This window comes from Aspergillus affinis, assembly GCF_023601865.1.
Source record: "Aspergillus affinis strain CMG 70 chromosome Unknown NODE_142_length_87120_cov_88_788277, whole genome shotgun sequence".
Taxonomy (NCBI): domain Eukaryota; kingdom Fungi; phylum Ascomycota; class Eurotiomycetes; order Eurotiales; family Aspergillaceae; genus Aspergillus; species Aspergillus affinis.
In genome coordinates, this window is record NW_026515923.1 from 38,676 (window position 1) to 63,976 (window position 25,301).

General features: G+C 46.5%; 9 protein-coding genes across 9 annotated transcripts; 7 read left to right on the forward strand and 2 right to left on the reverse strand.

Annotated features, from left to right (window-relative positions):
• Nucleotides 1–897: 897 nt before the first annotated feature.
• KD926_002079 (uncharacterized protein) lies at nucleotides 898–1,328 on the reverse strand (the record flags this gene model as incomplete). Its single annotated transcript, XM_053093877.1, has 2 exons — nucleotides 898–1,233; nucleotides 1,284–1,328. The coding sequence occupies 2 exons, from the start codon at nucleotides 1,326–1,328 to the stop codon at nucleotides 898–900; spliced, it is 381 nt and encodes a 126-aa protein (XP_052951296.1).
• Nucleotides 1,329–1,694: 366 nt separating this feature from the next.
• On the forward strand, nucleotides 1,695–2,297 carry KD926_002080 (uncharacterized protein; the record flags this gene model as incomplete). The annotated part of the gene is made up of 1 exon (XM_053093878.1): nucleotides 1,695–2,297. The coding sequence occupies one exon, from the start codon at nucleotides 1,695–1,697 to the stop codon at nucleotides 2,295–2,297; it is 603 nt and encodes a 200-aa protein (XP_052951297.1).
• A 296-nt stretch (nucleotides 2,298–2,593) lies between these two features.
• Nucleotides 2,594–3,415, reverse strand: KD926_002081 (uncharacterized protein; the record flags this gene model as incomplete). The annotated part of the gene is made up of 3 exons (XM_053093879.1): nucleotides 2,594–2,620; nucleotides 2,673–2,842; nucleotides 2,893–3,415. The coding sequence occupies 3 exons, from the start codon at nucleotides 3,413–3,415 to the stop codon at nucleotides 2,594–2,596; spliced, it is 720 nt and encodes a 239-aa protein (XP_052951298.1).
• A 1,899-nt stretch (nucleotides 3,416–5,314) lies between these two features.
• On the forward strand, nucleotides 5,315–7,528 carry KD926_002082 (uncharacterized protein; the record flags this gene model as incomplete). The annotated part of the gene is made up of 1 exon (XM_053093880.1): nucleotides 5,315–7,528. The coding sequence occupies one exon, from the start codon at nucleotides 5,315–5,317 to the stop codon at nucleotides 7,526–7,528; it is 2,214 nt and encodes a 737-aa protein (XP_052951299.1).
• A 2,412-nt stretch (nucleotides 7,529–9,940) lies between these two features.
• KD926_002083 (NADPH oxidase family protein) lies at nucleotides 9,941–12,129 on the forward strand (the record flags this gene model as incomplete). The annotated part of the gene is made up of 5 exons (XM_053093881.1): nucleotides 9,941–10,373; nucleotides 10,426–10,499; nucleotides 10,571–10,715; nucleotides 10,770–10,909; nucleotides 11,482–12,129. The coding sequence occupies 5 exons, from the start codon at nucleotides 9,941–9,943 to the stop codon at nucleotides 12,127–12,129; spliced, it is 1,440 nt and encodes a 479-aa protein (XP_052951300.1).
• A 609-nt stretch (nucleotides 12,130–12,738) lies between these two features.
• On the forward strand, nucleotides 12,739–15,084 carry KD926_002084 (J domain-containing protein; the record flags this gene model as incomplete). The annotated part of the gene is made up of 2 exons (XM_053093882.1): nucleotides 12,739–13,183; nucleotides 13,232–15,084. The coding sequence occupies 2 exons, from the start codon at nucleotides 12,739–12,741 to the stop codon at nucleotides 15,082–15,084; spliced, it is 2,298 nt and encodes a 765-aa protein (XP_052951301.1).
• Nucleotides 15,085–15,600: 516 nt separating this feature from the next.
• On the forward strand, nucleotides 15,601–16,335 carry KD926_002085 (uncharacterized protein; the record flags this gene model as incomplete). Its single annotated transcript, XM_053093883.1, has 1 exon — nucleotides 15,601–16,335. One exon carries the CDS (start codon nucleotides 15,601–15,603, stop codon nucleotides 16,333–16,335), a length of 735 nt encoding a protein of 244 aa, XP_052951302.1.
• A 700-nt stretch (nucleotides 16,336–17,035) lies between these two features.
• Nucleotides 17,036–18,094, forward strand: KD926_002086 (uncharacterized protein; the record flags this gene model as incomplete). Its single annotated transcript, XM_053093885.1, has 1 exon — nucleotides 17,036–18,094. One exon carries the CDS (start codon nucleotides 17,036–17,038, stop codon nucleotides 18,092–18,094), a length of 1,059 nt encoding a protein of 352 aa, XP_052951303.1.
• A 1,015-nt stretch (nucleotides 18,095–19,109) lies between these two features.
• Nucleotides 19,110–20,147, forward strand: KD926_002087 (uncharacterized protein; the record flags this gene model as incomplete). The annotated part of the gene is made up of 1 exon (XM_053093886.1): nucleotides 19,110–20,147. The coding sequence occupies one exon, from the start codon at nucleotides 19,110–19,112 to the stop codon at nucleotides 20,145–20,147; it is 1,038 nt and encodes a 345-aa protein (XP_052951304.1).
• Between the last annotated feature and the right edge of the window lie 5,154 nt (nucleotides 20,148–25,301).

Consider the following 25,301-nt stretch of genomic DNA (forward strand, 5'->3'; position numbering starts at 1 on the left):
TTAGGTGATCGGGATTTTGATCGAGGTGGAACTGGAAATCGCACTCATCCATAAAGTTTTGCGTAACACTTTCTCCACCGTCTACCGCAATCACTACTCGAGGCCGGTGCTCCAAACTAGATGCATGGCGCCCTAGAGTTGCCCATGTTGTGAGTGCTGTACGGACCGCATCCAAGCCACCGAAGTCATCGGCAAAAATACAAATGACGTCAACAAATAGGAACAGCAGGCGAGCAAGAAGAGTATCTAATAGGCGATGCCTGTGATGCGTCGCCCAGTGAATGCGGATCTCCTCCTGCCCACCGGGTCTTGGGACAGTCTGTAAGTGAGAGAGATGCGGATCGCAGTCAGCGAAGAAAATAGGGTGGTCTCCAAAAAAGGTCTGGTTGTCAACCCGCAGTTGCAGATACGAGTTTCCTTCTGAAATCCTGTTCTTTGGGAACATGCATCGAAGAGCAATATCTTTACGATGCTGACCTAAAAAAAGGACGAGGCCGGGAAATTGTGTCGAGGGTGAAGCCAGCTGCTCCCCAATATAACTCAAGCACCTCCCGTGACGGACAAAGGTACCCGCCGAGTTGCTGACGAGTCTTAGCCAGTCAATGTCCGACATGGCTGTCGCGATTACAGATATAGACAGCGCTTGAGGGCTCGGGGGTTTCATCGGGTATATATAGAGGAACTCATAAAGCGTGTGCTACAAAACATTTAGTTGGTGTAGATCTGGCTTATAGGTGACATATGACTATGGAAATCCCCGGCCTTTGGTCCCTCAGGCCTCTGAATTGACGCACGAAGCGACCGGGTACAGGTAGACCCCCGTAACTGCAAGGCTCTAAGGGTACACACCTCTAGCTGCACTTAGAGGCTTGAATGCCAACACAAAATCGCCTCCACCTAAGCCGAACGCTGTTGCATCTCAAGGACGTCTACCACTTTGTCAAGAAGCAGCTTTGTCCCGTTGTACAGCAAACTCTTGACCTCATAGGCACTTTCTGTATAGGATAGGCGTCTTGCAATAGCATTATGCTCCCTTTCTAACTCGGTCACCCTTTGTCTCATTGAGTCCAAGCTCGCAGTAATTTGTTTCAGCTCTTCGCCCATTGTTGTGGACAGTTGGTCAACAGAGCTGCATGAATGGTTCACAGCGTCCATCGCTGGGCGAAATTCAAACCCGTATGTTGCATTGTCGGAAGCGTCGCGTACGCAGTCACAGAGGTCACAGATGTGCTCCTGGGTCACGTCAGTTGAGCAGGTTATCGATCGTTTGCCTGAAAACCTACGCCAGTAGAGCTAGGAGAAGCCTGTGTTTGGCAATCGATGTCCATAGGTGCGTAGATTTCGTCTTTGTTGCTTGCTCTTCGACAGGAGCGGTCTAAACAATATATCATTCCTAAGCCCTTAGAAAGGCCGGGCAGAGTGAACACATCATTCTCAGCCCCGCTTTATAGCCGTTGGCGCTTTGGCAATGGTACAAATTGTGACAGTCTAATTCTCCGCGGTGAGAATTGTTCTTATGATGTCACGGTGAGCGATTCCAGATATATATTAGAAGGAAAATGGCTTGGTTGGCAATAATTCCTTGTGACGATTACGAGACATTCCACAGCATTTCTTACAACTCAATTGGTTTATTTCAAGAAGATATGGATGTGCCTAAAAGTTTGAATGAGTACAGCTCATCTGTGTATACAATGACCGAAAGGGAGGTTTCGCCCAGTCGCCCAGGAACGCCTAGCTCATTCGAATGTCACGTGACACTCGAGGGTGGCCGCAGCTCAGCTATGGACCTTTTACCTTCTAATCTGCGGCGTTCCAAAAAAGAACACCTTTATGAAACCGAAGAATACCAGAGGGCAATTTTTGACGCATCCTTCCTTCGGGCCGAGAACGCATGGCTCCGTAAAATTCGAAAATCTGCCCTTGTCCTCCAGGAAGAAACCCTTCACCCCTCGATAGATATTCTCTCTAAAGGCACCAAAAGCATCCACGATTCTCTTACTCGATTCTATATCGCATTCGGCGCCATTGAACAGACTATTCGATTCCTACAGCAACCAGTTCTAGCTGATGTCGAGGCGACCCTTCAAGAACTCACCCTCGCATTTGAGATTTGTCGCGAGGGTCTGGAGGAAGTGCGTCACGCGACTAAAATCGTCGAAACTGGTCAAAATTCCTTCACTCTCCAGACTTTGCGGTCTAACCGGAGTTACGAAAGCTTTTTTGGAATTAGCTATGACGAGACAACGCCGGCATCATGGTTTAATTGGTCAGATAGTGCGCGAGTGAAATCGTGAAAGGTTTCTAGACTGCCTTTATGGTTTTGCAGTGCATGTCGAAACCTCTTGCCCTTCAAGCCGAATTGTTTTTAGAGCCTGATCTCGAAAGCTCATTTACAAAAGTATACATTAATGATGCGATCTCTGGTCAGAACATTCAAAATTATCTAATAAAATGTGTTCATTTACCGAGTAATAATTCTGGTATTCTGGGACGGAACGGTCTTGACTGTGAAAGAGAGCAAGGAGGTTTCGACCCTCACTATACAAATAGCCTCGTCGAAATCCAGCTCCAAACGCAGTGCCGAAGCTGATCAGGGCCTTGAATATTCTGCAGGAAGCTATGCTAGCTGGTGTTAATAGCGTAGTCGATAACTGTCAGGTCAGACATACCTCAAGTAACGCTGCTGTCGGTTGTCCTTCCTCCAGAGCCCGTAAGAATTCTAACAGAGATGTGTCGCCGGATGCACCTGGCTCAGATAATCGTCGAACAAGGAGAGCTAGCGAGCGAAGGTCATCGCTGTACTGTTTACTTCCGCGGAGTAGGCTGTTTCCTATATTCGCTGTCGACCAATCAGTCTTAGTTCCTAGGGGCACTTGACAATCTGCCTACCCAGCTTTACTGTCCCGGATAGATCAAAGCGTATATTCTCAACCTTTAAGTCACCGTGGCAGATCCCCAGTGAGCTATGAATGTACTTGAGTGCAGTTAGAACACCAAAGCACACAGCTGCGGTCTCGGCAAGGCCCCAATGTGGGCGGAAACTCAAGATATCTTTCATAGATGCTACTGTGGTTTCGTAAACCATTGTGATATAGACATCTTCAATGTATAGACGCCCCATATACACTATATTTCGATGAATAACGTGCTTAAAATCAACAAGATTGGAATCCTGGAATTTGCTTTGGCGGACGAACACAGTATCATAGGGGTATTTCTTGAGGACAGCTAGGTAATGTCCCGGTTCCAGAGTCGCTAACTGCTGATAGTGCTCCCAGGGGTCAATTCCTGCCCACTTGAAGGTGATATCATCCAGACTAGCGTTGCTCGAGGGGCGAACTGGAGCCGGCTTCCTTAGTTTATTGGCAGTGCCTCTAAATTCCAAGCCTTGGTTGTTGGTTGATCCATCCATAATTGCCAAATTTTGAGTAATGACAAGATTGAGAGCGGCGCCGAACACGATATATATATATTATAAGCTCAATTATGAGTAGTACTTCTAGAATGATTAATCTCGCTCCAAGAATCAGCCTCTTACTGAACCGTTAGTATCAATTCCCCAACAATCGCAAGTCCGTTATCTAACTGCTCTGCGGCCTGCTCTCCCAGCATCAAATAGACGCACTCAAGTGTTATAGCATGAAAGATCCTTTGAATACCATTCTGCGTAAGTAAGTCGCATTCTGGTATATCTGCCAGAGCTCACTATTGCGCTAGCATGGAGGAGAAGAGGCCGGGAGAAGCACAGTACTAAGCCATCATTTATCCTCGAAGTCTCTCCCGGCCTTCCGCAATCATGGCTTGATAGACAAATCTTCACGCCTGACTGGGAGGTGAAATCAAACTGAAGGAAGCTTCCAGGGCGGCAAACCTTTGCCAACACGCTCAACAACAAAGAGGCTTATACTGTAAAGGAGTAGGCCATGGTCAGGAGCAGGTGTTTCAAGGAATAAGGACCTAGACAATCACACTGGGTGGTTTCCAACCAGAACGGAAAGGAGCTACATTACACACAAAGTCGAAACCAGTGCCACCCCTCCAGACCCTTCTCTTTGTTTTATCGAGTAGAGACTAGTCTGTAAATAGGAAGATTTGGATTTTAAGCCAATCATATTTATTTGCCAAGCCTTTTATCAGGCGCTTTACCCTCTTTGTACTGCGGAGAACAAAAGAGACTAAACTCGGGGTGACACTGGTTTCGCAACCGAGTATAAGCAATGGATGCAAATTGTTGGATGGGTTGCGGAAGGATTCTACAGTAGCAGATCATATTACAGGCTTTCCGGGAAACGGTGTCACTACCTACTGTCTTTCCTACTTTCCCAAGACCCGCTTCTCGAGTCACACTATTCCTTATGTGGTAAGCACTAGTGACAACCGTCCACTCGGGTTTAGAGTAGGCCAGAGATCCATCCAGCTGTGGGGCATTTTATCTTGGCACTAGGCTCTGGAGAGAAAGGACAGAGAGGAAGTGGTGACACCGTTTCCCGGAAAGCCTGTAACCGCAAGGCATGGAGTGAAGCTCAGAGGCTAGCTGTTCGCTAGCTGTTCCAGAAATTACTACGTATTCACACCTCTAGGGAACTGCATTGATTATGCGGGTCAATTTCCTCCTGTAAAATGATGAGCCGAGGGATTTTTGATAGGCAGTAACTGACATAGCTAGAATCTGGCAAGTGGGGATACCCGTGGGTATACAGGGGTTGTGTTACGTAGGTTCTTTTTCATTTACTACAAAATACGGAATTATTTGTAGATAATGACGTATATTGATAGAACCTGGTGAGTGGGGATACCCACGGGGGTATACCCAGAGGGTATACCCACGGGGGTATGCAGGGATTCTGCTGTGGAGATACCCGTGGGTATGCAGGGATTATATTAGCTAGATCCTATTTTTTTTACTACAGAATTATAAACCGAGGGATTATTGGTAAGCAGTTACCGATAACAACTACAGCTAGCACTTGGCAAGTGGGTATCCTCCCTAACATGGTAGTCATCGATCAGCTACCTGAAGCTGACCTGACAGCACCTGATTCTTAGCCAGACCGTACACTTGTTGTGGAGCATAAGCCGCATGTAGGTGAAAACTAGAGTAGTATGGAATAATGGTAAAGCTACCATTGCTCTTCTTAAGTGCGGGCCTTATTTTTTCGCACTGACTAGGCCTATATAGCATTTTATTTTCCCCCTCCCATAATCTTCCGGTTAAGTGTTAAGTCTTTTCAGCTTGAGGTTGCTCCGCCCTCGAAGTGAACTGATTATAGGACGAAGACCCTGATATTCTTCTAGACACTTGGTCCTCACTATGGATACCACAGATATACTTTATGATGACCACCGACACCTACGAATATTAAATGATGCATATCTTGGCCATGCACGTGTGCCCCTTGAAAGCCTGTACTATCAAAATTCCGGTGGTCGAGTTTTCAGTGAGTTAAATAAAGAACGTCTTTTGGAAATCTACAGCAATGCGGGCTGTGAACGAATGACTGCGCCGCATTTTATTATGGCCTTGATATCTCCTGTCGAGCTGGATAAATATCTTAAAGCCAACAGCATGTCGCGATCGTCTCTAAGCCTAGGAGAAATGCCATTCCTTCGACTGCCTAGTAGTCCCACTTTGCACGCATTATCAGGAAGGCATCGGTGGGAAGCTGCAAAGGAATTCTATACCACCCCACAGGACCGCTGGTGGGCTGTCGTGCTCTTTAACAAAGAAATGGTGCCCCCAGAGTGCTTAGTCACAATTGCTGAGGAGTATGACAATTCAATGCCATATCCTGATGGCGAAATATATGGACATGTCCGGACATACCAGCTCTTAGGCCGACGAAGGCAAGCGGCCAAATGGATCAATAGAATCTCTTCTGGCTCTAAAAGGAGGGATTTCTGGCGTCTACTTCAGAATCCGTCGTATAGACCGTTCTGTGATGCGCTTGATATGCTTTGCAGATACCCCGCTGTTCTTGCATCATTCAGTCTGGGAAATATTCGTCGATTTTTCAGAATGAAATGTGCGGAGGAACTAGCTGCATCTATTAAACATATCTATTATGCGTGGATGGAGATCATGGGTGAGCTCCCCGGCCAACTTCTGGATGCCGGTTCAGTCAACCGCCTCCAGGGTCGTTCCCCAAAATGGTCGTCCAGTGATGCAAGCTATGTCGATAGCTTATTTGCTAGTGGGCAGCTCTTTACAAACATACACGATCCTAGCCAACGCTCGTGGCTGAGAGATAGACTATTTTCGTTTAACGGTCTGATCCCCTCAATCAAGACTTTCTTGGAGAACACCAAGTTCTTGGAGCCTGCGGCTATATCATTGAGGGCTCTTCTTCCGAGAAGGTTTACGGGCACATTACGTCAGCAGATGCTACAACACTTCAAGGCATCGAAGAAGGAATTCTGGCCTGCATACCAACGCATTTGGCTTACAGCTCTACGTCTATTTCCTTACCTGACGACATTTAAGCCTCTTCAAGATAAAAGAGGCTACCGAGAAGAGTACGCTGGTGATTACTGGTGCATCCTGGCCAAATCTGCATTAGAGTTTGGCTTTAACTCCCCAAAGATTGGACAGATAGCGAAAAAATTAGGAGATTCAAATGTTTCACTCCACATTGCCAGAAACCCACAAATCTTTACTAATGAAGGACAGCGATGGAGATTAAGGCAGAGATGCGGCATGCCTACAGAGAGTACATTCAACAGTCTAAGTCCCTATCTTTGTTTGGAAAATATGCGATGCACATTACACCTACAGCCAGGTGCAACAGACATCTCTGCATTTGCTGTGGCCCGTGAAGCGTTCCTGTCTTTTTTTAATGAGCCTGATCAAGATACACACGCATCTCCTGAGACCAATGGCCAGTTAAACGCTACACCTGTTGGTTTGTCCCCTTCTACACAGCAAGCCGATGACCAGGAAATATTGCCCGATGCGCAAAATCCCCCTTCTACAACGCTTACGGAATGCCCTCCTATCTCAAGCCAAAGAGGTGACATGGTACTGCCAGATGCGTTAAACTTGACACACACTGTTTCACCTGAGAAAGAGCTGAGCCTACAGTTAGCTCTCCCTGTGCCGCCCTTTGACCAATCTGGCAACCTGCCTCGGGATTCCCGCGCAGTGACACCATTTCCAACATTATCTACCAATCATGAATTAATGAGTTCAGGAGCTGATCTTTGGGAAGCATCGGTAATCAAGGAGTTTGAGAAAATGAGACCGAGCGAAATAAGAAATCACCTCAAACAACTAAGCTCTCCCTACGGCATCTATTTTTACGATGAATGTTTATTATATCATTTCCAGGCTGAAGCTCTAGCCCATCTAGAAAGCTTCATGCGTGACAAGCAAGCGGGGTGGTGGCTTGCAAAGTACGACGGCGAAAATCTTATTACATTTGATCCAGCAGATGTAAAATACATTATAGAGACGGAACATGTGGTCGTATGTGGAAAAGGTAGAAGTTACTTTGAAGCCCAACGGGATGAAGAAGCCCAGCTGCTATGAGGCCTATATATGGAATGTAATACGCGTAGGCCCTAGCGTGGCCCCTGTTGGTATAGGCTATTACTGACTTTTCTTAGCGCAGGCCCTTGTAGGCGCAGGCCCTTATTGATTTTCGTTGGCGCAGGCCCTTGTAGGCGTAGGCCCTTGTAGGCGTAGGCCCTTGTAGGCGTAGGCTGTTGTTGATTTTCGTTGGCGCAGGCCCTTGTAGGCGTAGGCCCTTGTAGGCGTAGGCTGTTATTGATTTTCGTTGGCGCAGGCCCTTGTAGGCGCAGGCCCTTGTAGGCGTAGGCCCTTATAGGCGTAGGCCCTTATAGGCGTAGGCCCTTGTAGGCGTAGGCCCTTGTAGGCGTAGGCCCTTGTAGGCGTAGGCTGTTATTGATTTTTGTTGGCGCAGGCCCTTGTAGGCGTAGGCCCTTATAGGCGTAGGCCCTTGTAGGCGTAGGCTGTTATTGATTTTCGTTGGCGCAGGCCCTTGTAGGCGTAGGCCCTTATAGGCGTAGGCCCTTGTAGGCGTAGGCTGTTATTGATTTTTGTTCGCGCAGGCCCTTGTAGGCGTAGGCCCTTATAGGCGTAGGCCCTTGTAGGCGTAGGCTGTTATTGATTTTTGTTGGCGCAGGCCCTTGTAGGCGTAGGCCGTTATTAATTATTATCGGCGTAGGCGTCATGCATTATAGTCTTCAAGACTTGCAAGCTTATTATTATCACTTTACATATGGCCATATAGAATTATCGCATCCCGCATTATGGCCTACAAACTAAGATAGACCTAGTATCTATAAAGTCTAACCTATATTCCGCCATTCACAAAGATATCGGAAGACCTGGGCTGTCAACAAAGTCACGTGGACCCATCCGTTTCGCGTGGGGAAAAAGAGTTCTCTGTAAGGTGTTAACAGGGTCCTGATCGATATCTTTATCACTTAGCTAACAATTTGGCTCGGAGAAGGTGGCCAGCTTCTTGAAGAACTGCTGCTGTATATAATAGTATAACCGCTTTCGCATTTGACTGCCAGGTAGACTTTTGGTCGGTCGGATACAGATTGGGTGACAAAATTATTGGCAGTCTTGATCAGGCGGGCTTTCTTCCCCTCAAACGAGGTTCTTGGATTATGAAGCACGCAGTTCAACGGATTATATGTCTCATGCGCCTCCAAGCCGGATTGTTGAGATGGGGGCCAGTCAACATCACAATTTTTATAGATTACCATGTTGCCTTCCTGGCTCTGAACGATCAAATAGACTTTGCAATAAAAAAGCTTGCCAATCTCGTCACTTTGCCGAATAAGACGTGTGGACGCCCTTTTGAAGCGTGATCGTTCGTTTTTGCGGGTTTTTTTTCCCTGGAAAACGGTATTCATTCTTAAAAATTTCAGTAGGACTGAGCAGGTTAGACAGAAATTCCGCACAAGGACGCTCTACTTATATCCCTACGGTCCTCCACCTAATCTCTAACCGAGATATACTAAAATGGATCCCCTTATTATCTACACCATTTGTTTGTGCGGCCCGCTGGGTCTTCTCCTTATGATGAATTGCTTTGGCTCCATCCGTCGATGTTGGCCGCCTGGGTTCATGGTCAAGGTTTTCTACCAATGGTCCCTGTCATCGCCCCCCCGGGGTAATGGCTGGATTAGGCGCAGAAGCTGGAATGAGCTTTTTATACAGATAACTTACTGGACATGCACCCTCCTCTTCAACGGACTCATGGTGGAAGGGCTTGCAGGCATCGCCTCACGCGCAGCGTCCCTGGCCGTCGTTCATTTTATTGTGCTCCTTGCAGGGTCTCGATTGCACCTCGTTGCTGACACCCTGGGCGTCCATATTTCCTCATTCACTCATATACACCGAACGGCTGGATGGATGACCGTGTTGCAGGTGACAATTCATGTAATAACTAGTAGTCGCATTGAACGGATACGATGGTCCAGCCCAGGCCATCGAGAAGGCATTATGGTAAGGGGACAATCCTCACTATGAATACAATACTAAGCAGGTGGTTAGGCGGCCTTGTGCCTCCTAGCTCTCGTTTTAGTTTTGGTGAAGCCTCTTCGAAAGTATGCATACGATATCTCTACCAAGCTTCACTTCATCCTCAGTATATGTTGCCTCGTGTTCTCCTGGGTCCATCTTCTCCGCATAGTGCCGGGACTGTCGGTCTCGGAGCCGAATTTTAGTCTTGTCTGCTTGGAGGTGGCCAGTGTGCTGCTTTTGATAAGCACTTTCACACAAGTTGGAAGGATCATCCATCGCAACTTGTGTTTTGGAAAGCCTTTATCAACGGCAACAATATATCGAGATAATGAGGGCAATAGAAGCGAGGGAGATCTGCCACGCCCACTCAAGCTCTGCGTGCGAATACCGCGTGGATGGAACGTTCATTCTGGCCAGACGGTATACGTTTTCTTGCATACGATGAGGCTTACATCTCTTTTCCAAGCCCATCCGTTCACTATTTCCTGGTGGGAGGGGCCTTCAATCGCACACACCGCTCATAGACCCCTGGATGACGATGCGCTGAAGGATATGGAAATCATTGGACGGGATACAGAACAGGAAGCCCCTGACATATCCCGAAAGGGTGATCTTTCTATTTGGCTGGTTGTGCAGTCACAATGGGGGCTAAATAAAGATCTTTCCGAGGTCGCCTCCAACACAAACATAAGAGCCATCGTCGACGGGCCATACGGCAGCCATTCAAGTCTGGAACGCTTCGGACATGTAGTATTGTTTACGCAGGGGGCAGGTATCACTGCACAGATCTCCTACATCAAGGAGTTGTTCTATGGCTCCTTAGCGGGTAGACTTCCAGTGCGTCGGATCTCATTAATCTGGGAAACGCAGGAAGGTACGTAAAATGCAGAATAGCCAGGAAGCTGCGCTGACCGGCCATTCATAAGAGGACCTCGTTATCGTCCAGCCATGGATGAAAGCCATTTTAACAGAGGATCATGATCATCACAAGAATACAATGGTATGAACCAAACAGCTACGGCACCCTTTTTGCCTGCTTTGTTGCGGCTGTTGATTAGGACACGACATCAGATGCTACACGTCCAATTGTATCTTGTCAACCAGACAGCGAGCCTGCGCTACGGCCGCCGGGTGAGAAGCTTCCCTGGCTCCGTCGATCTTGGATCTGTGCTTAACAGGGAGATCAAGAAGCAATGTGGTGCAATGCTCGTAACAGGTGGGTCCACAGCATATCTTTATCTTTAATGAGGCTTATTAAGCAACACTGCAGTATCTGCTAGCGGCACGTTTGTCGAGTCCCTTCGAGGCCATCTACTGAACAATATCAACCGAGGAAACTTGAAAGAAATCGAACTAAGGTGTCTTGACTCTCAGCCACAAGGAGCACCTCAACTGGCGCGGGAGAATACAGTGAGCGTGTAGACTGTACTTGGTTGAATTCATGGTTTTGGACATTACCTGTACTAGACCATTCTAAACCACATTATATTCGGCGGTCGCTCAGATTGTTATTCGTACTAACATTTTTAATATGATCTGTCCGTTTTTATCAGCTTCTGTAGTCTACCCACTCATGGCAATGCGCCGAGCTCAGCTACGCGGCAAGAGTTTGAAGAAAATGTCTTCAGAACAGGACACCGACCACTATTTCCATGTTTGGCATGCCGATGTGAGCACATTGGTTATACATATAGCGCATATGGGACTAGCGTGAATAACTTATAAAAGGTCTAGTACATCGTCTTAATTGTCCCATCAAAGATTTCCCTGTCCCTATTCTACAAGGAAATAGAATGCAGTCAATCGAACCTGCGGATTTCAAATTGCCAACCTCCGATTCCAGCAGTGAATCATCGGAGTGGTCATTCACTATAGTGGCAAATTTACCGCTCCACCGATATCATATCGAACAGCATCATCAAGCAGGTCCGCTTATATCGAGAATATTTCAAGCAAGAAAGCAGTCTACAGCGGCTGAACAGGTCGAGCGTCTTGTCACAACCCTTTCGATAATTAATGGAGAGATCCACGATTACAATGTCGAGCACAATATGGACCAAAAATTGGGTATCATTGATATCGGGGTGTTCTTCTACGCCTGGGACGAAAGAGCATCGGATGTTCATCTGGAACATTTTTGCCGGCTTCAGCACTACCCAGTAGACTGGGCATGCCGGCCACCCGTACCTGGAGCCGACTATTATCCTTATGTGCCTGACTACTGGAAGAGGTGTGACTGGAAAACTCCTGAAGTACTTCTAGGTGCTGTTTGGCACCTACGATTGGGTGGGACGCCGGATGAAACTGTCGAAGACGTGGAAGATACGCTGAGGATCTTTGAATCCAAGTTCAATCGAGAGGTAAACCGACTGCATAGACGGCATGAAAACCCTAGTCCTTGGCTCAATGTCGGGCACTTGAGAGTTGGCTGTCTGCTCGATATGTATCGGGAGCTCGCAACCCTCATAAGTATTGGAGATCCTGGAAGCTATGCAAGATGTCGAGAGAACTTCCGCAGAGAATGTATGTTGAGTGGCTATCCTGAAAGCTGGGTACCTGGCTGGTACGAGGAGGAAAAGCCAACTTCCCCCATGGCTATAACGCCTTGCGAGTCTGTCATGTCTATCTGATATCAGATATATTAGTCACTTAGGTTTTTGGGATTGCAGCTAAGCTAATGAATGCTATTCAATAGGGTTACACCTGTTTATTAGTTCCAGAAACAAATAGTCATTTATATCTGCATTATCCCCGCCGCGCTAGTGAACATTGTGTATTCTCCGTATGCTAGCCAGCTGTCTATAAACAGCAGCCTTCAGGTAGCTTTGCAATATAAGTAATTACCTATTTGCGGCATGTATAATATTACCTACGAGGAGCAATTCCTATGCTTCAAGTCCTAAAACCGAATAAGTTTGACCAGGGGCCATATGGTCTCATGTCGCTTTCATCGTTTGAAGCTCACTATAGACTATAGCCATACGGCCTCGAGCACTTGAGCTACTTAAGGTCAACGCCATTCTATGGGTATTTTGTTGGGAGATCGTCTAGGGATTTTCCGCCTCCCAGATGCCAACATCAAGCGAACTTGAATCCCAAGCTTCTTGTCCGTTTCCAGCTGATAGCATATAAATACAGACTCGTAGTCTATAAAGAGATTATCATCCCAAACACCAAATTTATTCTTATACAAATTTTAAACTAAGCATTTCACCGTACCGTCTTCGTACAATACCATCATGGATAGCAATGATAAAGGGAAGGCAGTATCTTACCCCACTCTCCCTCAGAATAGAACGGACCCCAATGCCACGCTTCTGGAGCTGGAACCAAAAGAAAAACCAGATGCAATAAATCCAAGCGCTGCGCTTGAACAGGGTCATGAATACATGGAACAAATGCAATCGGACCCCAATGCTTCACCGCAAAAGAAGTTAAACCCCGCCTCCAGCTCCAAGTCCACTACGAAAGCTGAATCGATCATTACTCCAGAAGTCAGACAAAAAGTCGTTGACGAGATACTCTATGGCGAGCACACGGACTATGAGCGTATCCTAGGCGTTTCTAGGGCGGCTACTCAAGAGGAAAAGTATAAGGCCTACAGGTACAGGGTGAAATGTGTCCACCCAGATCATCACCAACAGACCAACCAGTCTAAGAGCCAGGCCAAGAGTGCATTCAATTGTAAGCCTAACGCCCCAGAATCCTAGTGTAAAACTAATGGGACTTTAGTGGTAAATACGGCTTACAATAAGCTCAAAGATCCAAACGCACCTCCGCCGGATGAAATTGAGATTGGCGCCAGCTGGGCCCCTGGAGCATACGACATCGGCGATGACAACAGCGATGATGAATCTAACAGTCACGAAGGAGGTTATGAGGAAAAGAAAGAAAATCTTACCACTGAACAACAGAAAGAAAAAAATATTCAGAAGATGTTGGATCGAATGAACGAGCTAATAATTAATAGCCGAGCCCGGACTGCACCCTCTGGAATCTTGCAACTTTATAACGCAGCGAGTGAGGACGTGGAAAAGCTTCTGCAAAATCCTAACGATGAAGAGACCCTTGAAAAACTGAAAGAAGCGCAACAATCAATATTAGATCAAGATTCAAGCTTCCTCCTCAATGTTGGACAGATGCGTGGACTAGCTATGGATATAAAGTCCCGGAGGATGCAGCTACGCACAAACCCAGGAGATATATACGAAATGACCAGCTACGCACACTCGTTTTGCACCTTTCAACATGAGAAACAATACAATAATTGGCCCTCAACCTGGTATCTAGACCGAGATCCTGAAGCGGCTCACATCGTGTATTGTGCGTTAGCGAATCCCCACGTCGAGGCCCTGAAGAAAGATCCCAGTAGCCTTGATCCCGAAACCAGGTTGCGCCAAATAGAGGAGTGGATAGATAGCTGGTGTCAGGAAGCTGGGGTCATGAGTGTTGACATGTTAAACGTGAGCGCCCTCCGGAAGTACTACTATAGGCTGGCCGCAGCCGTGCCCGGCAGTGGAGATTATGATAAACATCATCGTGACCTGGGAGATTACATTACGAAACACAATTTCCCCATATCCTGGGCAACTAATCCCCCAACGTCAGTAAACGAAAAGGATGGCCGCGGGAGCGCGAGTGACCCCGTTAGGACAACTGGACCAAACGCGGGCCCCGCCAAAAACCATTCCCCGCTTTCCTGGGTGGACAAAAGGGATGGCGGCCCCCCAACCACGAGAGATGGGGCGATCATTTATGGACACAAGCACTGGGTTATCGGTAAAAATGACGCATACCTCTTCGCGGTTTTGCCCAATCGTGACGTCCCAATCGGCGAATTGAGGTCCGGTACTCTAGTAGGGCACGACTCCAAAAAAGCATACCTTTTTTCCAATGCCGTCAATAAACTGAAGAGCAAGGGAGAGGAAAACCCAGACCGTTTCCAAAGCCGTTTCCAGGAGGCGGTAGCTGTTTTTGTGCACACTTCAGAACCTGAAAGAAGATCCCCGGAGACCTGGGTAATGGCGTTGATGGCCGATAGTTCAGGCAAAAAGCTGCAGAACATTGAATACGCTTTGTATACACGAAGTGAATTCACGTCGCTGCGGAGGGGTATAGATGGGGGGTTTGACATTGCGAAGATTTTCGCCGATCATGGAAGGATTCCACCCGGTAGACTTCGTTGGGTCCTACCGTCAATCGACGGGAAAGTTAACAAGCCCAGCCTTGGGCCGCCCCGGATTGCAGAAAATGCCCAGGCGCAGGGCACCGATATGGCCGAATTCGAAGAACTAATCGCTAAACTTCGCCGGTCAACCGCAGGGCAAGCCCCATCCCTGCAACCGAACCCCCCTGTGCCTCCGATGAGTGCTGCGCCATCCACGAATGCTGTGCCTTTCATGAATGCTGCGGCTTCTACGAAGACTATGCCTTTTATGAATGCTGCACCTTCCACGAATGCTGTTCCTTCCACGAGCCCTGAGACTTCCGCGAATGCTATGATGGAAATGCTTATGAATCAACAAAGCCAGATAAAGCACTTGACTTACCTTGTATCGCAGATGGCGAAACCGTCGACAGAATAAAGGAGTGGCGTAGCAGCACGTAAGCGAAGACGCAAGACTGATTTGTTTACACTGTATTCTAAAATTTGTGTTGGCGGCGTTCTTTGTCTACGAGCTTCACTTGTAAGAGAAAAGGTCTAAAAATACATGAGATTATCCCATTGGGAGAATGACTATTTGGCTCAGTAAATGTATAACGATTCTTGAATCAAATTGTCATAGCCTACGAAATCGACCCAACAGGGTTAGCCTTTATGTCCTCAGCCTCTCCTTTCCTGCTTCCTCTGGTTACATACAAGCCAAGCATCTTGACTTAAATGGGTAGGCTATAAGCACGTTTGTCTGATTAATCCGTCTATGTGTTTTTGTTTTTATGAATCTATGAACTTATGGACGAAATTTTTACGACATCTCGGGCAATATTATTTGATTCCCGGCTTATCTTTTACTTTCTGGCTAGTATATAAAGGCAGTACCAAGCTAACAGTGACGTTTCTAGACCCCCAACCCACAATATCACGAATTCCTCTACCCAATATGGCTGATCCCTCAAATGAACTGGTAGAACCTCAGCAGCTGCAATGGTTCCACAAATACAAGCACCAACGGGCAACACTGCATCTCATCGACCTATACGGAGCGTGCCTGGTAGATTCTACAGAGCCAGACAAGGCGGAAACAGCAGTTAAGCACCTAAAAATCATAAACTCCCGCATTCAGTTTTTGAATCATGAACTCGGCCTCCCAAGTGACCTGGGTGTCATTGATTATGGGGTGTTCCAGCACAGCTGGGAATTGAAACAGGACAGGCAAGTCGTCGAGCAAGGACTCAAACGATACTGCGCTACGAAAAGATATATGCAGGGATGGAGCAATATGCCACCTACACATGACTATAGTTACTTCCCGGAACCTGAGGAACCCGATAATGATGAGTGGGACATTTTGGTGCCTTGGCTTCGCCTTATATGGGCATTGCTCAAGAAACGCCCCCGGCTAGAGGCTCAACTGGTATTGCTTGACGACATTGAAGGGATGCTCCTAGAATATCTGGGTGATCCGGGCGAAGACCTATCCGTCAGCCCCTGTGACGCGTTAACGGCTATCATCTCTTTACATGAAATGAGCAGGCTAGCGCCCTATGATGCTGGCAGTGAGACCGGCATATCGATACAAGATTACGAAATCGAAAGAGAGAATCTCCGGCGTATGTGTGAATTTCAAGGGTTCCCATGTACCTGGATACCATTGCTTGGCATGGGAGGCAACTGAATTAAAAATGGTCACTCCATTGGTTACCAGTTGGATGGGGTTTTTGGTATAAAGCGAAGGCAAGATATACATAATCTGTTTGTTCCCTGCGTCAAAACAGAATACTGGTGCTGATTTCCCTGGTTGGAATAAACTTTTATCTTTGAAGCTCTACTGAATAGAAGGTATACACAATCATACACGGCCCTTGAAACCAAACTTCCTCGCCTCATGTTTCAGTAGTTCTAGAAATTAATGTCAGCCCTGCTCTATTTCTATTGTCTGTACCAAGACAGGCTAAACGTTTCTGGTAATAGTGCAGGTATATCACATATAGGTGTGGTACCGTAAAGGACCGCTATATTGTATTAAATAGATGTCCTTTACCTGTTGGAGCTAGACTGCTAAACGAGACCACCAATGATTCTCCATGTTCTCCAGGGTGTCTTGACGGACAAGCAAATGGACAAGCCATCATCACAGGTAGTGTTCCTGCAATTATTCCAAACCTACTACACTTTTTTTTAGACCCTCCATGGGCACTATTGTCCGTCACTTATGAGGAGATATCAACGAACACAAACATTCCTCGGGCCCATTAGTAGTGTGCACATCTCCTCCTGCATGTTATATATTCTCAAGCATGCCCAGAATCCTATTGTTGACATCCCTTATGCCCAGAAGCACTGTTGTTAGATCTTGAAGCCTCTCAACCGCCATCATGAGGAAGAGCTTACTTACGGTCGGCGGCCTCCTGGCCTCGTCTGTCTCTGGGCACATTCAAATGTCCAACCCTTACCCCATCCGCAGCCCGTTGAACAAGGACACGAGTGGCCAAAAGGACTACTCGTACACGAACCCTCTATCCACGGACGGATCTGACTATCCTTGCAAAGGATACGCCAAGGACCCATTCGAGTCGCAGGCAACCTACAGCCCTGGTGGATCGTACACTATGGAGTTGCAGGGTAGTGCGACGCACGGCGGAGGGTCATGCCAAATCGCACTTTCCTATGACTCGGGTGACTCGTGGAAGGTCATTCATACCATTCTGGGCGGGTGTCCGATTGCTAAAAAGTACGATTTCACTATTCCCAGCGATGCCCAGACTGGCGAGGCTCTGTTAGGATGGAGCTGGTTCAACAAGATCGGTAACCGCGAGATGTATATGAACTGCGCCCAGGTGACTATTGCTGGAGGTGATAACCGTAAAATAAGCACCGCTCTCGCCCGCCGTGAATCTTTCGGCAGTCTACCTGAGCTGTTCCGGGCCAATACCGGTGGCCCCGCAGGATGCAAGACTATCGAAGGAGAGGAGGTTAACTTCCCACTGCCTGGACCGTCTGTTAAAGGCTCACTCAGCGGAATGGGTTACGAGTGTACTGGCTCAGCTCCCTTCCTCAGGGGTGATTATGGTTCGAAAGCTTCTTCTAACACTGTAAGTTTAGCTGTAATCCCCAAGGCATCCTCTAGTGCTATGGCTCCTTCTTTCAGTGCTGTTGCCGCTACGGCTAGCATTGATGCTGCCCAGAGTTCTGCTGTTGCTAATCCTGCCAGTAACAAGGTTGCCTCTACTTTTAGGGCTCCTGAGGCACACGCTCAACAAACTACTGCTGCCGAGCCTCCGTCTGATACTGAAGTATCCTGTGCCCACGGTTCTATCGTCTGTGGCGCTGACGGCAAGTCGTGGTCGCTGTACGACAACGGCCGGGCGGCTCATATGGGCAACGTTGTCGCTGGCACGCAGTGTTTGCATGGTGCCATGCAGCGAGTTGCCTGAATCAGTAATTCGCAGCGTCGCTTTTTCGTGTTACCTAGTAGGATCCTCGCCTAGTGCGAGGACAGACTATGTCCACTAACTGATTCTCAATTGCCTATATTGATTCTTCTCAGTCTATGATCTTTTTGTTTTGACTCGTGTAATATTTATGCTATTCCAATAAGATGTGTCTGGTTTTGTTAGTAGCCGCTACCTCAACCAAAGCCAAAAAGGCACGTGCCCATGACGCTGTCTATATTAAAAATGGTTAGGGCCTATTTCCTATCCGCTATTCTGTATAGCAATCCAGATCCGAACGCGCAGTCCCAATGGTATCTTATCCTAGTTCCTTAAGTCATAGACCTTAGCCAAATTCACAAGGGAAAGAAACAAATATATAAAGAGAATATAAAGCGGAGTCTGTTGTACTCTAGCTGACACCAAATATCTACTATGTGATGTTCGTAGGATCAGGCAATATATTGTTGGACTCCATGGCCCTTACAGTATTTCTCATAATTAAAACATTGTCGAAACAGCTCTCACGATTGACGGCCAGGAAGTATGAAAAGATACCGAGGATAACGGCAGCGTCCAAGAACTGGGGCATGCGAATGGCTAGGTTGAAGAAGCGGAGAATCACGCCACCAAAAACCATCCTGATCGGGGGAGGATTCCTGGGCTGGAGGCTGGACGATGGGTAGATTGGGTTTGGGTTGGAATCTGGCAACAGCCTGTGTCCGTTCTATAAGGCGGGCGGACGAGGCGCGGCAGCTGGTGTTTCTGCTCCCACCGCTGCCGCTACATCTCTCGCCTTAGACGCATTTGCAGTTTCTCAATCCCTGGACAGACCATCTGATATTTGCTTTATCCTCTCTTTGAGGTCTATGTTGTCGTCGCTGGTGCTCCTCGAGTGGGACATCCTTGCTGTACGGTAACTGCCCTCTCGTCCCTTGTGCAACACCCCCGCCGTGACTGTGGTTCATGGCAACGGAGTTGCCGCGGGACACCGCTAACAGTGACACTGCTAGGCAAAATGGAGAACCTTCCTGTTGAGCTCTTGACAGAAATCACATCCACCCTCAACATTAGCGATGCCACATCTGCGCAGAGAGCTAGCGCCCCCATCGGGACCAGGGCCAACCCCTTCGCGTACTTGCGTCGCACTTTCGGGAACCCACTGGAGCTGATGAGCGCCATGATGGAAACCGGCACTATTATAAGCGGATCTAGAGCTCTGGAATACTTTGAGCCTGGCAGTATCGACGACAGCTCCGATTGGGACTTCATCGTGCATCCGGATGATACGGCCATTGGCTTAATGCTGCGCACTCTGGAATGCTCGGGAGTTACGTGGGATGTAGACATAGGCATCTTCGACAGACTGCTACATAGTCCTCGCGGCCACGTTGAGCGAACGTCTCTGGGCATACTCGACAGAGCCAACGCACACGCCAGACGCAACATGCACGCCGATACTACGGGCATGGGAAAGGCGTACTGGCAGGACGTGCACCGCCTCGTCAACAGACTCCTACAGATGGCGAACAGATCCGTCAAACAGTGCCGAAGGAACACCAGGGCGCAGAGCGACGAGGAAGGGGTGCTCCCAGTGGCAGTAGTCATAACAAAAGAGGATGACACCATTGGATACAGCGGCATGGCTCTGCTGGTGAGCTGCGAGATAGTCTCGGAGAACAGGATGACATATGCGGAGGACAACGAGGGGCTCCAGATGTACGTTATCAAGGGAAGCATAGACGTGGGAGGGAAAGCAACTGCAGTCCAGCTGATTCCGCACTTACGTGGCCGGCTGGGCAGCAAAGTTCGCTCCCTTGACGTTGTGGTAAGCTTCTACGCCACCCATGTGCAGTGTTTCATATCAGGCTGGTGCGCTGTGCAGCTGTTCCCCGACTTCACCAGGTGCAGAGCTGCTGCCTATTGGTCAGGACCACTTAGAGTGCGTATTTCAGCACATGCGGGACCACATGCGGCATCTGGAGTGGGAGATAACATACGACTCCCGGCTGCCCGTATCCAGGCGGCCCGCAGAGAGCAGGAGAAGAGGGCCTAGGATAGGTGCCATGTACGATAAAGAGTTCAAGAGACATATCAAGTTTAACAGCGCTCTGTCACAAGTTGAGGGTACTCCGCACACTCGTCTATACAGGACTGATGCTATAATGGCTGCGGGTACAGTTGGTCTCGAAATTCCTCTGATCTTCTAACACATGGCGATTGTTTTCTAGCCCCACTGCCAAGGACTTAGCTTAAGAATTATAATTCTCTAAAGGCTCATTAATGAGGGCAGCCGTAACTTTCTTACTAAAAAGAATTACGCCCGCCCTTACGCTGGGTAAATATAAATTCAAGGAAAAAGTTTTCGCAATGGGGCTGGGAAACGATCATCATGTGTTAGAAGGTCAGTGGGGTTTCGAGCTCAGTCCTCACGGGGCCCACTGGGACCATCACCAAGCTTAGCATCGCGCAGTTGCACCATGTCAGGCGTACGCTGTTTTCGCTGGAAGGGTCATTGCACAATAGGGATATCTCGGAGATAAATGTCCTCATCTGCATTATATGTGACAAAGCAAGTCGGTCCGCCGCTCTTATGATTCATCTTGCTTTTGCAACCTGAGGACCAAAAAAGCAGGCTCTAGACCTTATTTGGGAAAGGAACTTGTGAGACAAGTCAGGTGCATCAAGAATAAAAACTGTCTTGTCTATATAAGGCGGGACACCTCGGTCAGAAACCTACTCTCAAATCAACCTCGAGAGACATACTGGGAACGGTCGTCAGTGGGCACAACAGCAACTAGACAACATCAGTTGGAGCTCGGCAGGTACGTCCATTTGAACAACGCGGTAGATTGTACTGGCGGGAAAAAGAGATCTAACGAAAGTTACTTACAATCATTTAGAATGGAGATCCGCCGGATCATCGCAACTATTTGCATTGTGTGGACGGGAGTTTATGGACAGAAGTTTCTGTCCAGCTGTAACGGAATTGTGATGGATAAAGAATACATCCTTCACGGAAACTGCGAGAAACGTACGAGGGATGGGGAGAACGCAGAAATTGTGGAAACCAAGCTGGCACTCGAATGCTGTGTGAGCCATTCAAGTGGATACACCCATAAAGGGACCGAGTAAGTCAAAAAACGCCGGATATGCACAGGGAACCCTGAGTTGCTTTCGGGGAAAGCTAAAGCTAGTATAATAGCGCTGGTTCGAAGAGCATAAAGAGTTGTGAAAGCTGCAAGTACAAGGATGGAATACTAGAGTGTTCATGTGACAAAGGCAAGGATGGGTATGTACTTGGAGAGGAGAAATACCAGTTAAGTCAACTTGATCTAGGTCAGTAAATACGCAGAAATCGGGGTGGACTGGAAGGCGAAAGCTAATAATGAATGGAGCAGATGAGGTAATCAGTAACTACGACGGGCAACTCGTATGCTAAAGACAGCAAGTTGTCATGGGAGCTGGATAGTGGAGGTTATGAATTTGTTGTGTATTCTGTTAACGCCTTGAGTCAAGGGTCTCCGATCCCACTTCGTTAGGGCAGTATAATGTACGGCTTGGACATCGAGTAGTGTGGCATATATTACTATAAGAGCAGTCTAGTTGATGTCAACCCCTAGTGATAGAGAATTGCCTTATCCCTTGTTTACCGGATAAATAGGAGAAATATATTTTGTATTTGTCCCATATTATGGATCGTGGAAGTGGGGTTTAGAGATATTGTAGACTTTAAGTTGGTACTTAATTTAGGCACTTTTACTTGGACACTCAGTTAGTATACGGCTCTAAACATAATATCAGCTAAGAGATACGCCTACAATCCTGTTCATGCACGTATTTTAGCTTACCATGATGCCCACAAGTAGGCTCAGACTGTAAGGTAATCCAACCACCGTACCGCGCATTGACTTTTCACCGTGGCATTTACTGTAGAGGCGTTTTAAGTTCAAGTTAATAAAGTATTTAACTGTACAGAAAGGGCTCAGTACCGTATAATAGAAAGTTGATATGCTTAGCAATCAGCCGTGGTAATAGGAGCACCGAGGACCACAGATGTTATGATATCAATAGTTAACGTCTCCGCCGAATTAATTTTATAGGGCTTCTCGGTGCATCGGCGGGTGCCATGAGTAATACTGAGCATTATGATAATAGATAGAAGGTAACACCTCATTTTTTGTAGAAATGCGGTAAGGTCTGAATAAGGAATAAGAGCTTGGTGCGATTTCAAATAAACTAGACCACAATGGAGACACAAGCCAATAACCAGGCGAAGTGTATATTATAAAAATATTAGAAGTAGTGTATTGCAACTTTTTGGAGGGTTCACTATGGCTCCCCTGCTATTCAAATAGATTATAGCTATCGATTTTAATGGCTGAAATATGTATATTATGCTTACCTTAGTACATATAATCGAGTTTCAAGGTACTCAGTTTCAGATGCTGTTACATGAATCTATAATCCTACTCTGACTTAGATTATTCGCCTATTCTCCTCTTCCGAAAGGGGATTGATATCGGAGCCAAAAGACTACTTAACACTCTCTTTCCCAACAATTTTTTAAAATAAACATTCTTGTTTGGAGAGCCCACAATATGACGACTAGGAATATAAATTCAGTGAGTATGATGTTTTCGTATATAAGATAGTTCTAATAAGCCACAGTCCACGCCTCTTTTCCTAGAAAGCGACAATGAGTCATATGGGAATAGCAGATATGAGCAAACAAAGACAGACAAGAAATTCTGGCCCAATTGCTCTAAAGCCGATGAATACCAAAGAGAACTAAGTCAGGAATTGGGGCAGATGAAGCAACAAGTGGGGCAGTTAAAGTCAAGGCTACCAGACGCGACCAGAGAAAGAGATGCTACAGCGACTTTTGATGATCGTCAAGATACTTTTCCTGGTCCAATGGAGGATGGTACTTTTGTGGAAGAGGGCCATAGCCCATCCATATTCTTTCAGAATGCGGAGGGGTATGAAGATAACTCTACACCTTCATCTATGTTCCTCATTTGTTTAATGATTATTCTCCCCCCTTTTTGTCTATTGCTGTTTTTGCTGCTGTAATTGCCGAATAAAGCTTTACATATACCACTTCTACGCTATACTAGACCTTCCATTGAGTAGAGAAATAAAATTAGAAGACCATAAGTTACAGTACTGAAGACCTGGCTACACTCGATCCCGTAGGTCCGGGGTCACTCCAAGTCTTCGGCGCCAAAGGCGAGGGGCTAGAGTATGAATACATACATATATAAAGCTAAAGCGTTATAAGGTGTCCAGGTATCTGCAAAGTACCTAAGCAAAGATAAATATTATATTATGAAGAATCGACTTCTAGCCCTGTGGTTACTTTCTCAGCCGGGATATATGGGACTTGGTTCTCTTAAAGTGGTATTTTCTTACAGATCTATAACAGTGACGTTGTCCTAATCGTTCAAAGACAGACATATACTGCTATTCAAATAAACGCGCTGTTCCAATGTACGATATTGTATATCCGATAACATACTTGGAAAAGTCCCCTTTTCTCTGGGAGTATAAGAAGGGTTGTTCAAATGTTGCCAGCTGGAAAGGTGCAGGGATTTACATATGTCATGAGGTAAAGTTAACTATCTATTGTACTTCCCTTCCGTGGGTCTAGCTAAGTGCTTATAGGGATCAGATGCTTTAACAATTATTTCATCTGAAATAGCCCGGCTAGCCAGGGAAGGTAAATACACGTGTGGGGCAGCAGAACACCAAGTGATTGTGTCAACACAAAGGAATATTTCAGTCCTTCTATCAAAGCCTATATAATAATGTAGCCCTTAGTTTCAGAATTCGGGAATATAGTGTTAATTTATTCTATGCATAAACAGCTGCTAGAGCCAATGGCGGAATGAGTCTATTGATCAAGAAACTAGCCTTAAAATAGGCTAGGACTCATGTGCTTATGTGGTTCGAACTCTTGTTATAACCTTTTATGAGATGTAGAATATTTATGGCTCTAAAGTATTTATGAATTTTGTAATCCTCTTGGATGCCTTTAATTTAATAATATATACTGTAGTATCAGGCTGGTTATCATCTCTATTAGTTAGATAGATAGGTATTATATGGATCTTGGTACCATTAATTGCACACTTGTAGGTATACTCCAGACTTGATTCAATACATGTATCATCTAAGCTACAGGAGCTTTATTCTGAGACCTTGTATGTAAAAGCCATCAATAAAACATTCCTCATGTCTATCATTTGGACACTGAAGAGGAATGTAAAGCTCTATACAGACAATCGGAAAGGATCCAATTATATCCCTCCTACAGCCTGGACAGCGTGGAACCCAGCATTGATTGAGTAGCAGCACGCGAGCAGCTGTAATTACCCCATCTGCCTGGTCAAGAATGGAGTCGTGGTAGAGCTTGTTGATGCATGTATAACAGAACGGATGACCACATGCCAGCACTACTTCAATGCTTCTGTTATAACATATCTTGCATATGAATTCACCTGGATTAATTCTATTAGACAGAGGAACAACTCTTAGTGTTATTATTCAGGATAAAACTTACTAGAGCTATCAGACGAGCCATCCTCATAGTGGATATTAACTGAATTATCTGCAATAATTATTAGTTATCTATAGCACTAAATAGCTAAGTCAAACACCTTTCAAGTTATCCTTTCGCCAATTATTACAATACTGATCTCTCTGACTGTCACAGTCAATATTATCTGACAAATGTATATCTTGTTAGCTGGTATTCGGTCTCAAGGGATTTCAGGCTTTACCGCGCGTATCACCTCTTTGGTTGATAACCACAACCTCAGAGTGCGAGGTAAGCCGCTGGCTCGACGACATGAATTTTCTGATTTTTCAGCAGACAAGAAAACATAAAACTTGGCGTAATAGGGTTTTTATTATTTAGACGGATGGCTACATCAGCCGCATTATACTCTACCGTATATGTTCATTTTTTTATAAAGCACAAAAGGTACTTACGTCACATTATCTAACCTTAAACGTCACCAATTTGCCTAGTAATCTTAAAATTCTTGATAAACACTTGCAATATCTCCGTTAAAACAAGAGCGTGGTGACAGGGTAACATCAGACCATTGCTGCGTCATAACTTCACGCACTGCTAGCACCCTCAAACGCGTGGTCTACTACGTTGCTAGTGCGTTATATAGTCACAAAATTAGCGCGTCCAGAC